Source organism: Pseudophryne corroboree, chromosome 10 (genome assembly GCF_028390025.1).
Source record: "Pseudophryne corroboree isolate aPseCor3 chromosome 10, aPseCor3.hap2, whole genome shotgun sequence".
Classification (NCBI taxonomy): Eukaryota; Metazoa; Chordata; class Amphibia; order Anura; family Myobatrachidae; genus Pseudophryne; species Pseudophryne corroboree.
In genome coordinates this window covers 327,468,694-327,481,850 of record NC_086453.1, presented here as the reverse complement: position 1 = coordinate 327,481,850, position 13,157 = coordinate 327,468,694, and the positions used below count along the sequence as shown (strand labels likewise).

Below are 13,157 nucleotides of genomic sequence, written 5' to 3'. Positions count from 1 at the left end.
GGCCACGGGTGGTATTCAGTATGCAGGCTATTGGGATCCCGGAGCTCAGTATACCAGCGCTGGAATCCCGACACCCGGCATACTGACAACTATTCTCCCTTTTGGGGGTCCACGACCCCCCTGGAGAGTGAATAAATAGTGTGGCGCGCATAGCTCGCCACCGTGCCTGCAGCGTGGCGAGCGTAGCTGAGCCCGCAAGGGGCTCATTTGCACTCGGCCAGTTGCCGGTATGCCGGCAGTTGGGATCCCAGCGCTGGTATGTTGGCTGCCAGGATCCCGGCTGCCGGCATACCATACTACACCCGTGGCCGCAGGTAGGATGGTGGGACAGTGCCCAAAAAGCACGACTGTTCCGCCAAAATTGGGACGGTTGGGAGAAATGCATCTTCATAAATAAATCTCTAAAGCTGAGTACACAATACAATGACCGGCAATCGTTCCGATGGCCAAGGCGATTTCCCTTCGCTCCGCACCATGACAGGTTGCCAGTACTCACTGAGCGAATTAATGAATTACGGAACGATCTTTCTTTCCATCCTTCATTAATATGCATGGCAGCACACACAATACAGTTTGACTGGCCATGCAGCACAGTCTATCAACAGATCATGTACGTCATCTGAGGAAGCGCGCAATTCTGCATACTCATTAGATTATCTTCACGATTTGTTCTAACAGGACAAATCGTGACAATATCGTTCCAATGTGTACCTGGGGAATCACAGTGTGAAAATAACGCTGCCCAGTAACTGTGTGCTACTAGAAAAGGAAACAGACTGCCCCAACATGTAAAACACACGGTCACATTGGCACCGGTCGTGTCACAAATGGGTACATCCAGGCGTGGCCTGATAAGGGGTTCTAGCTGGGTACACCCTAGGCGATATGTCGTCCAATCCCACGGATCGGACCAACATATCATGCACATTGGCCAGTGTGTACGGACTACTGCACGCTCTTGCAGGTCATATCGCGTCTTCTGCAGGCAGATCTGATATCTTTACCGACACCATGCTCCTGGATATAGCACGGATGTGATACACGATGCCGGTGGTCGGGATGTCGGTGGTCACATGACCGACAGCAGGATCCCTATAATTCGGATGCTGACAGTAGACGGAGTAATTATATTACCCCTCCCCTAACCCGCCTGCGGCGGCAGCTAAGTATAAGTTAGTGGGGGGTGGTGACTAGGGCTAAGACGCCGGCGGCGGATGCTAGGGCAAAGACACAGGGAGAGGTGGCAACCCCCCGCACCTATCCTTAAACTCCTCCCCCTCCCCCTACTACTATGTGGCAACTCAAAAATTACCTTTGGGATGTCGGCGGTTGGTATTCTGGTGCTGGGATTCCGAGTGGTGTCAGGATTCCGGCGTCAGTCACATGACCACCGGCATCCTTCAGTGTGTACTACTGATCTAAGATCGTCAGTGTGTACCCATAAGCCTTGGAGAGAGATAAAGTACCAATCAGCTCCTAGCTGCCATGTTGTGTATGAAAAATTAGTTAGGAGCTGGTTGGCTGGTACTTTGGGGGTAATTCTGAGTTGATCGCAGCAGGAACTTTGTTAACAGTTGGGCAAAACCATGTGCACTGCAGGGGGGGCAGATATAACATGTGCAGAGAGAGATAGATTAGGGTGGGGTGAGTTCAATCTGCAATCTAAATTGCAGTGTTAAAATAAAGCAGCCAGTATTTACCCCGCACAGAAACAAAATAACCCACCCAAATCTAACTCTCTCTGCACATGTTATATCTGCCCCCCCTGCAGTGCACATGGTTTTGCCCAACTGCTAAAAAAATTCCTGCTGCGATCAACTTGGAATTACCCCCTTTATCTCTCTCCAAGGCTTAGTAAGTTGTCCTCTAATACTTTTGCAGTGCCCCTGTAATGCTGCTAAAAACAGAGCAGTCTGTGTATGAAGGAGGCACTGGGGTACTATGGGGGTAATTCCAAGTTGATTGCAGCAGGATTTTTTTTGCAATTGGGCAAAACCATGTGCACTGCAGGTGGGGCAGATATAACATGTGCAGAGAGAGTTAGATTTGGGTGGGTTATTTTGTTTCTGTGCAGTGTAAATACTGGCTGCTTTATTTTTACACTGCAAATTAGATTGCAGATTGAACACACCCCACCCAAATCTAACTCTCTCTGCACATGTTATATCTGCCCCCCCTGCAGTGCACATGGTTTTGCCCAATTGCTAACAAAAATCCTGCTGCGATCAACTTGGAATTACCCCCTACACGCAGAGGTAAACCATACCTCCCAACATGACCCTTTCCAGGAGGGACATAATGCTCTGCTTCTGGACTTTTTTCTTAATTTATGATTGTCTGCACCTGTATTGAACAGGTTAATGGATAAGAAAGGTGTTTCAGCACAGGTAATGACAATTACAAATTAGAGGGAAGTCCAGGAGCAGAATATTTTGTCCCTCCTGGAGAGGGTCATGTTGGGAGGTATGGTAAACACTGGTTTATACTAACGTTCAGGTAATCCCTAATGATAAATCACAGTCTAATTCCCAACCCTCCAGCTGACGTCAAAATAGAGCAGCCTGACACGGAACTACAAGTCCCAGCAGAACCTCGCCGCGGTAACGTTGCCCAGAAGGAAACACAGCGACACCTGGTGGTGGTGGTGGTGGTTGGTGGTGACAGTGCTCCACTTCCCCAGTGCACGTCAGGTTGTGTATTATGGTTGGTCGCCCTGCAGACAGGCTCCGCCCCGCTCTGTGATTGGCTAGTGACGTCCCAGGAAGAGGTAGTCCCGCTCGCTGATCGGCAGTTATGCGGTGCTGCCATTGGCTGATCATGTTTCCGGAAGATGTCCCCTCAGTCTGTGATTGGCCGCGCCGTGCAGCCGGTCACCACGTGTGCTGCTGTGTACGGCAATGGCGGCGGAATGGCCGGAGATCGAGCGTGCGGAGCGGGAGAAGCGGCGGGAGCTGGTGCTGCAGGCGGCGGATGAGCGGCTGCTGCTGTGCGGGGGGCAACTCCCGGACAGCCTCACCTCGCTCACCCTCCTAAATTACCTGGAGGTGAGCGGCTGCGCGGAGCTGCGGGAGGTGCCGGCCGGCCTGGGCCTCCTCTCCCACCTGCAGAGCCTCATCCTCTGCCGCAACGCGCTGCACAGCCTCCCCCCGGGCCTGGGCCAGCTGCGCGGCCTGCGGGTGTTGGACGTGTCCGGGAACCAGCTGGAGGAGCTGCCGGCGGAGCTGAGCCACATGGCCGAGCTGTGCAGCCTGAACGTCAGCTGCAACCGGCTGCGGGAGCTGCCGCCGGGGCTGGAGCGCTGCACCAAGCTGGCCGGCATCAACCTGTCACGGAACCTGGTGACCGCCATCCCCCCGGGGCTGCTCGGTCCCCAGCTCCAGCTGCTGGCCTCCATCGCCGCCGCCGACAATCTCATCGAGGAGCTGGACGGGAGCGTCGGGCTGCTGTCGGGGCTGAGGGTAGGTGCTGTGCCGGCTGTGTGCTCCCTGTAACGCCCGGGGTGGGAGAGATGGATCAAAGCCAGGAGAGACTGCCAGCCAATCAGCTCCTAGCACTCTTCAAGCACAGCCTGCAACATCATGGCAGCTAGGAGCTGATTGGTGCTTTATCTTTCTACAAGGCTTGGTACAGCTCCCCCCCCCCCCCCCCCCCCACACACCCTCCCTCAAAATAATGTGGGTCCTCTGGCTTCACATTGGGGGCCCATTATATAAGTGCCATGTATTTGTATGAGGGGCAGAGGGGGCCGCTGTCATGCCTCCATGTGGGCGCCAGTCTGGGCATGTGATGTGATAGTGGGCATTCATGTACACCCCTTGGCCCCGCTGTCCAGGGTAAGGGGATGGTAGATGCTAGAATCAAATGGGCTAAGGGACCTTTTCCGTCTGGGGGAGGAGTCACAACACAAGGGGGAGGAGCAAGGCCAGCAGGATAGTTCCTCTACTATCCACGCCACCAACTATTACCTTTAGTAATCAGGTGACGAGCGTAGCGAGCCACCGAGCCCGAAGCGTGGCGAGCGAAGCCAGCCTGCGAGGGTACTTTTCGGGTAACCTGTTCGCCCGTAGCTCCTCCCCATGGTGAAGTGTCTCCTCCCCTAGATACGTCAGAAGGTTCCTTCTCCCACTCCGAAATAGAATCAACCGTAAGGGGATGGGCAGTGCGGTAGCCATAGAAGCAGACTGTAATCCTGTCAGTAGCTTTAGCTTGTCATTGGGTTATTCTGGGGTCTATTCATGAAGCAGTGAAAAGAGAGAAGTTGCCCATGGCAACCAATTGGCATTGAAGTAACATTTATACTTTGCATACTATAATATTAAACATATATAGGTAGATGCTCAATTAGCTTAGTGATATCAAATGCTTTTTTTTTTCATACTATAATATTATACAGAGCAGCTGATTGGTCCACTCTTTTCACTGCTTCCTGAATAGACCCCTCAGTGCTGCAGCAGTAATCTGCCACAAATACCTGCACAGGGGGTAATGTCTGTAGATGACACTTCTCTAATTGCCGGAGTAATACAGGTGAGCCACAGGTAGCCGACCCTCTCCGTATACCGCCCCTGCGGAATTGAGATGCAGAGGGACTTAATTATTGTAAAATAATGTCTTCAAATTTGTAAAACTAATACACACTATAGATCCATGTGGGCGGTATATAGAGAGGGTCTGCTACCTGTGGCCCATACCGTATGCACATTATAGTATGTGTCTAATAGGGATATGTATGGAGTAAAGCCAGGTTCCAGTTTTGCATAAATGTCGGTGTAAACGGGCTAATGGCCACCATTGCACACCTCTTCTCACAATAAGATTTATGTTTTCCATGTATGGTTTACCATAGTGCATGGAGATTCTGGGACTTGTAGTTCCGTGACAGCTGCAGGACCACTGGCTGCTTACCTCAAAATGACAGAGCACGCTAGCCGCTCAGTAGACTTTCCTGACAGTACTTGGCCAAGTAGCATACGCCGTCTTGTTCTGATCAGTGCGTATATCAGAATATAATGTAATCTGAGAATCCAGCATAGTTCAGAACGGTGCTTTAACTGGGATTAATGCTCTGAGCCCCCCAAAATATTGCTCGACCTTTAATGCTGCACTGTGTCGCACTATGTAAAACGTTATCAACATCTCCTTCCTGTAGCTGAATCCATGGGCAGGTTCCATTTTTGTCTCGTTCAGTGAAATTCCTCCGGCAGGTGGATAGAGACAGTAATGGGAGGGCCAATCACAAACTGTAATTAGGAGACTACAGTTTGTGATTGGTCCTCCCGCTCGCGTCACTTTTTTACTGTGGAGAATATAGCAGTTTTGCTGATTTTGTATTACAGAACCAGCAGAGCCCTGGAAAGAAATGGCTGTGTGATACAAGCTCCAGCTAGGGGGATTAGCACATGAAATACTACATTAGGCAGTATATCACATGCAGTCCTGTGCATATGTATCAGCAGGTTTCAATAACTCCAATAAGATGAACCTTTTATAATGTAACAAAGAGGTCTATTTACTAAGCCTTGTATGGAGAGAAAATCGCTGGAGATAAAGGAGGAGATTTATTAAGCAGTGATAAAAGTGGAGAAGTGAGCCAGTGGAGAAGTTGCCCATGGCAACCAATCAGCACTGACATAACTATTATAATTTGCATACTATAAAAGTATACAGAGCAGCTGATTGGTTGGTATGGGCAATTCTCCACTGGCTCACTTCTCTACTTTTATCACTGCTTAGTACATCTCCAAAGTACCAGCCAATCGGCTCCTAACTGCTATGCCACAGGCTGCGTTTTAAAAAGGAGTTAGGAGCCGATTGGCTGGTACTTTATCTCCAGCAACTTTATCTCCATCCCAGGCTTAGTAAATAGACCCCTAAGGCTGCTATAGACCTCTGTCTGACACAGTCCTGTCTTTTCCTCCTGCCAGAACCTGGACCTCTCTAATAACCGACTCACCGAGATCCCATATGAGCTCGCAGACTGCACCAAACTGAAGGAAATCAACTTCAAAGGCAACAAACTGAAAGATAAACGTCTGGAGAAGATGGTAAATGGCTGTCAGACCAAATCCATACTGGAGTATCTGCGGGTTGGCGGCCGGGGAGCAGGGAAAGGGAAAACAAAGGTTGACGGCGCAATCAAAGAGGATGCTAAGGATAAGAAGAAGAAAAAGCAACGTAAGGAAAGTGAAGAGGAGGTGGAGGATGTGAATAAGATGATGCTGAGGGTCCTGCACATATTGGAGAACCCGGCTCCCCTCACTGTCACCGTGAGCGCAAACATTAAAGACGTCCGTCCGTATATAGTCTGCTGTGTGGTGAAAGGGATGAACCTGAGGCCTGGAAATGCCCTGAAGCGCCTCTTAACTGCACAGGTAACTCCTATTAGGCAGTATCAATTTGCATAACATACAATCTAAAACTGGGCATACACTATACAATTATGTCAGACCATCTGTCCAGTCTGGCTGGTTGGAATGAAAATCTGGTAATGTATGGGAGCAAATGACAATTGACCATTTGCTCAAAAACGCTACACGCGCGCACACTCGCGCTAGGGTTCATTTTGTTTGAAGCCCGTTAACCTACCAGTATGTTTTTGGTTTGTGGGAGTGAACCCAAGCAAGCATGAGGAGAATATGCAAACTCCACACAGTTAGGTCCATGGTGGGAATTGAACCCAGGACTTCATTGCTGAGAGGCAGTAATGCTAACCATTACACCATCCCTGCCCTAAACATACTGGTTTTGAATGCACAGCGCTATAGGGGTCTGCACCATAACCCGCATTAGCAGCCTGTGTCTCACACCCCTTCTTCAGTGCTATTACTGTTCTCAGCAGATGCACCAGCAGCCGACTGCCTGTAGGAGGTGCTCTTCAAGCTTCCCAAGCTGTGTTTCTTGTACCAGAGATCTTAAAGCAAAAAAATACTATATATGCATATCCCATACTGGGAAGAGACTATGACTGGTATATATAGGATTACTTTTTCCTTTTTATTGAATTCCTATTTTTTTAACACCTTTGTTGCGGTCAGTTAGGTAATGCTTGGACTAGAAAGGTAATTTCTGTTTTTGTGCATTCCGGTGTGTCGTTCTGTTACCACACAGTGCTGACAGCTGGAATGGATGTGCTCTTAGTGATCGTTGATTTTTTTTTTTTTTTTTTTTTTTTTTTTTTTTTTTAGGGATTGACGGGTGACTGTACGCAGACACTTGTTTTATACGCTGTGTGGGATGGAGCTCTGTAATACATTTTCAGATGGAAAATTTAAATGTCAGTCCCTGCAGGTGCTTAAAGTGATCCCTTAGTTGTGAGGGGTATCCGTTTGGCAGGTCGACGCACTATTGGTTGACATGGTCGACATATGAATAGGTCGACATGGATTTTTCCACCCCCTTTTTTTATATATTATATAATTTCATACTTTACCATCCAAATGGACTACGATTGGGAATAGTAACCTGTGCCGAGCGTAGTGGTAGCGGAACGAGGCACCTTGCCCTTCGCTCGCCATGCAAGGGGACGCGGTACACTAATTGGGGTTCCTGGTCATGTTACAGGAAAAAATAACACCAAAAACGGTTCAAAAATCCATGTCGGCCATTTTCATGTGTCGATTTGTCCATGTTGACCAATAGTGGTCGACCTAATGACTGTTGCCCTTAACATGGTCGACCATTCATACCAGAATTGTTGTGAGGCAGGAGGCACTGTCATGCCTAATGCCTCAGTGATGCACCATTGCATGTCAACGGGACCCGCTGGGTCGCTATGTGTGTCCGTAGCCTAAGGAGGCCGGCATAGGGCTGTATGCTGTGAAAGCACACTGATTAGCTTGTTGCTTCACAGCACTCGGGTGTTGGGATCCATTCTGCCCAAGGCTCTGTCTGTGCAGGGATTAATGTCCTCCCCGTGCCTACATGTTTCCTCTCACAATACAAAAAACATTCTCATAGGTTAATTGGCATCTGACAAGACAACTTAGTTTGTGTGTGTTTTACATGTGGTAGGGAATATCGATTGTATGCCTCACTAGGGCGGGACTGATGTGAATGACTGTTCACTGTAATGCGCTGGGGAATTTGTGGTGCCGTATAAAATTATGCTCATTGTTTATCGAGTAATACACATCTTCCTGGTTTTACCATGAAATGTAATATCATAGAATGTCCACTGGATGGCAGCACAATTGTACCTCACATCAGGCTGGACATGCCATAGGAATTTCTAGATATTAATGGGGTAAAAGGAAAAAATAGTAAGCTTAATTAACCCAATGTATTGGTGATTTTGTGTATTACCGATCATAAGTGACACGTGATGTATTACAGTTTTCAAATATATTAATGCTCTTTTTCTCATACGTCCTAGAGGATGCTGGGGATGCTTCAAGAACCATGGGGTATAGACGGGATCCGCAGGAGACATGGGCACTTTAAGACTTTAAAAGGGGTGTGAACTGGCTCCTCCCTCTATGCCCCTCCTCCAGACTCCAGTTAGATTCTGTGCCCAACGAGACTGGATGCACACTGAGGAGCTCTCCAGAGTTTCTCAGGGAAAAGACTTTATTAGGTTAATTATTTTCAGGGAGACCTGCTGGCAACAGACTCCCTGCAGCGTGGGAGTGAGGGGAGAGAAGCAGACCTACTTCTTAAGAGTTCAAGGGCTCTGCTTCTTAGGCTACTGGACACCATTAGCTCCAGAGGGTTCGATCACTTGGTACGCCTAGCTGCTTGTTCCCGGAGCTGCGCCGTCACACCCCCTCACAGAGCCAGAAGATTGAAGCCGGGTGAGTATGAGAAGATCAGAAGACTTCAGTGACGGCAGAAGACGGCGTTTGAGGTACCGCGCAGCGGCCGCGCTGCGCGCCATGCTCCCACACTGATCACGGCACTGCAGGGTTCAGGGGGGCGCCCTGGACAGCATGGTGGACCTCAAACAGCACTGGCATAGGATATAACAGTGCCCAGGCACTTGTTAAGGGACCCCCGACAGTATAAAGATTTTTTTTTTGAGCGGGACTGAAGTGCGCCATGTAGTGGGCGGGGCTTAGCCCGCACAGCTCTGACCAGCGCCATTTTTCTTTTCACAGAAGGCTGCAGAGACGCTGGCCCTGACCTCCATACTGCTGTGCAAGTAACAGGGTGCAAAACGGGGGGGGGGGGGCACTAGTGATTGGTGATTTATTATATATGTAAAAAGTGCGCTAGCAGGTCTGGGCAGTCTTGTTACTGACTTCAGTACCGGGATAGGCGCTGGGTGTGAGCTGGCAGAACTCTCTCCCTCTCTGGCAGGCTTTATTGTGGGTCTGTCTCCTATAGCCCCAGTGTGGTTGTGGCTGTCGGTACGTGTGTCGACATGTCTGAGGCTGAATGCTCTTCCCAGGAGGAGGCTGGTGTGGGGACAGACAGTTCTGTGAGAGTGACAGTGTTGTGAGAGTGACAGTGTCGGCACCGCCGATGGATGATTGGGTCAATATGTTAAGTGTTTTAAACGCAAATGTGACTAAGTTGGCTAAGAGATTTGATAAATCTGAGTCTAAGAACCAGACATGGAGGAAATCCATGGAAGATGCTTTGTCACAGGCCCAGACCCCTTCGGGGTCACAGAAACGTGCATTTACCCAGATAGCAGATACAGATACCGACACGGACTCTGATTCCAGTGTCGACTATAGTGATGCCAGATTACATCCAAAACTGGCTAAGAGTATTCAGTACATGATTGTGGCGATAAAAGACGTATTACATATCACTGAGGACCCTGCTGTTCCTGATACTAGGGTCTGTATGTATAAAGGAAAGAAATCTCTGGTAACGTTTCCTCCCTCTCATGAACTGAACGCTCTTTTTGAAAATGCTTGGGAAAATCCTGACAAAAAGATACATGTTCCCAAAAGAATTCCAATGGCATATCCGTTCCCCTCTGGGGACAGGGAAAGCTGGGAGTCAATCCCCACGGTAGACAAAGCTTTATCGCGTCTATCCAAAAAGGTGCCGCTTCCGTCCCCTGACACGGCAGCCCTGAAGGATCCTGCGGATCGTAAGCAGGAAAATACCCTGAAATCCATTTATGTCACTACAGGGTCGCTACTCAGGCCTGCCGTTGCTTCGGCATGGGTGAGTAGCGCTATTGAAAAGTGGGCAGATAACTTGTCATCTGAGATAGATTCCCTAGACAGGGATAACGTGCTTTTGACTTTGGGTCACATCAAGGACGCTGCAGCATATTTAAAAGAAGCTGTAAGGGATATTGGCCTTTTGGGATCAAGGGCCAATGCCATGGCAGTCTCGGCAAGGAGAGAATTGTGGATTCATCAATGGAATGCTGATGCTGACTCTAAGAAGGCGATGGAGTCTCTACCGTTTAACGGTAAGGTCTTGTTTGGTGACGGCCTCACTGACCTGGTGTCTACGGCTACCGCGGGTAAGTCATCTTTTTTACCTTATGTTCCTGCACAGCAGAAGAAATCGCCTCACTATCAGATGCTGTCCTTTCGGCCCAACAAATTTTAAAAAAGGACGTGGGTCCTCCTTCCTTACTGCGAGGAGGAGAGGAAGGGGAAAAAGGTCACAGGCTGTGGCAAGTTCCCAGGAGCAGAAGTCCTCTCCGGCTTCTACCAAATCAATCGCATGACGCTGAGGCTCCGCTGCGGTAGTCCGCACCAGTGGGGGCACGTCTCAAACTCTTCAGTCAGGTCTGGGTGCACTCGGAACTGGATCCTTGGATAGTAGATTTCTCTATCGTCCTAAGTGGATGCTGGGGTTCCTGAAAGGACCATGGGGAATAGCGGCTCCGCAGGAGACAGGGCACAAAAGTAAAGCTTTTACAGGTCAGGTGGTGTGTACTGGCTCCTCCCCCTATGACCCTCCTCCAGACTCCAGTTAGATTTTTGTGCCCGGCCGAGAAGGGTGCAATTCTAGGTGGCTCTCATAAAGAGCTGCTTAGAGAGTTTAGCTTAGGTTTTTTATTTTACAGTGATTCCTGCTGGCAACAGGATCACTGCAACGAGGGACAGAGGGGAGAAGAAGTGAACTCACCTGCGTGCAGGATGGATTGGCTTCTTGGCTACTGGACATGAAGCTCCAGAGGGACGATCACAGGTACAGCCTGGATGGTCACCGGAGCCACGCCGCCGGCCCCCTCACAGATGCTGAAGCAAGAAGAGGTCCAGAATCGGCGGCTGAAGACTCCTGCAGTCTTCTTAAGGTAGCGCACAGCACTGCAGCTGTGCGCCATTTTCCTCTCAGCACACTTCACACGGCAGTCACTGAGGGTGCAGGGCGCTGGGGGGGGGGCGCCCTGGGAGGCAAATGAAAACCTTTAAAAAGGCTAAAAATACCTCACATATAGCCCCAGAGGCTATATGGAGATATTTACCCCTGCCTAAATGTACTAAATAGCGGGAGACGAGCCCGCCGGAAAAGGGGCGGGGCCTATCTCCTCAGCACACGGCGCCATTTTCTGTCACAGCTCCGCTGGTCAGGAAGGCTCCCAGGTCTCTCCCCTGCACTGCACTACAGAAACAGGGTATAACAGAGAGGGGGGGCAAAATAAATGGCAATATATTAATATAAAAGCAGCTATAAGGGAGCACTTAATCATAAGGCTATCCCTGTCATATATAGCGCTTTTTGGTGTGTGCTGGCAGACTCTCCCTCTGTCTCCCCAAAGGGCTAGTGGGTCCTGTCTTCGTATAGAGCATTCCCTGTGTGTCTGCTGTGTGTCGGTACGTGTGTGTCGACATGTATGAGGACGTTATTGGTGTGGAGGCGGAGCAATTGCCAAATATGAGGATGTCACCTTCTAGGGGGTCGACACCAGAATGGATGCCTTTATTTGTGGAATTACGGGATAGCGTCAACTCGCTTAAGCAGTCGTTTGCCGACATGAGGCGGCCGGACACTCAATTAGTGCCTGTCCAGGCGCCTCAAACACCGTCAGGGGCTGTAAAACGCCCCTTGCCTCAGTCGGTCGACACAGACCCAGACACAGGCACTGATTCCGGTGGTGAAGGTGACGAATCAACCGTATTTTCCAGTAGGGCCACACGTTATATGATTTTGGCAATAAAGGAGATGTTACATTTAGCTGATACTACAGGTACCACTAAACAGGGTATTATGTGGGGTGTGAAAAAACTACCAGTAGTTTTTACCGAATCAGAAGAATTAAATGACGTGTGTGATGAAGCGTGGGGTGCCCCGATAAAAAACTGCTAATTTCAAAGAAGTTATTGGCTTTATACCCTTTCCCGCCAGAGGTTAGGGAGCGCTGGGAAACACCTCCTAGGGTGGACAAAGCGCTAACACGCTCATCAAAACAAGTGGCGTTACCCTCTCCTGAGACGGCCGCACTTAAAGATCCATCAGATAGGAGGATGGAAAATATCCAAAAAGGTATATACACACATGCAGGTGTTATACTACGACCAGCTATTGCGACTGCCTGGATGTGCAGTGCTGGGGTAGTTTGGTCAGAGTCCCTGATCGAAAATATTGATACCCTGGACAGGGACAATATTTTACTGTCGTTAGAACAAATAAAGGATGCATTTCTTTATATGCGTGATGCACAGAGAGATATCTGCACACTGGCATCACGGGTAAGTGCTATGTCCATTTCGGCCAGAAGAGCTTTATGGACACGACAGTGGACAGGCGATGCGTAGAGGAGTTATTTGGGGTCGGTCTATCGGATTTGGTGGCCACGGCTACGGCCGGGAAATCCACCTTTCTACCTCAAGTCACTCCCCAACTGAAAAAGGCACCGACTTTTCAACGCAGCCCTTTCGTTCCTTTAAAAATAAGAGAGCAAAGGGCTATTCATATCTGCCACGAGGCAGAGGACGAGGGAAGAGACAGCAACAGGCAGCTCCTTCCCAGGAACAGAAGCCCTCCCCGGCTTCTACAAAAGCCTCAGCATGACGCTGGGGCTTCGCAAGCGGACTCGGGGGCGGTAGGCGGTCGTCTCAAGAATTACAGCGCGCAGTGGGCTCACTCGCAGGTAAATCCCTGGATCCTGCAGATAATATCTCAGGGGTACAGGTTGAAATTAGAGACAGAGCCACCTCGCCGTTTCCTGAAGTCTGCTTTACCAACGTCCCCCTCAGAAAGGGAGACGGTTTTGGAAGCCATTCACAAGCTGTATTCTCAGC

The 13,157-nt window shown here is 49.6% G+C and overlaps 1 protein-coding gene across 1 annotated transcript in view; it reads left to right on the top strand.

Moving 5' to 3' along the window:
* Positions 1-2,812: 2,812 nt before the first annotated feature.
* The window catches only part of LRRC47 (leucine rich repeat containing 47), a 54,782-nt gene continuing 44,437 nt past the window's right edge, over positions 2,813-13,157 (top strand). Inside the window, exons 1-2 of the mRNA XM_063943579.1 lie at positions 2,813-3,458; positions 5,925-6,371. Of these exons, the coding sequence (XP_063799649.1) occupies positions 2,898-3,458; positions 5,925-6,371 (1,008 nt within the window). The 5' untranslated portion in view covers positions 2,813-2,897. The remainder of the gene's footprint in view (positions 3,459-5,924; positions 6,372-13,157) is intronic.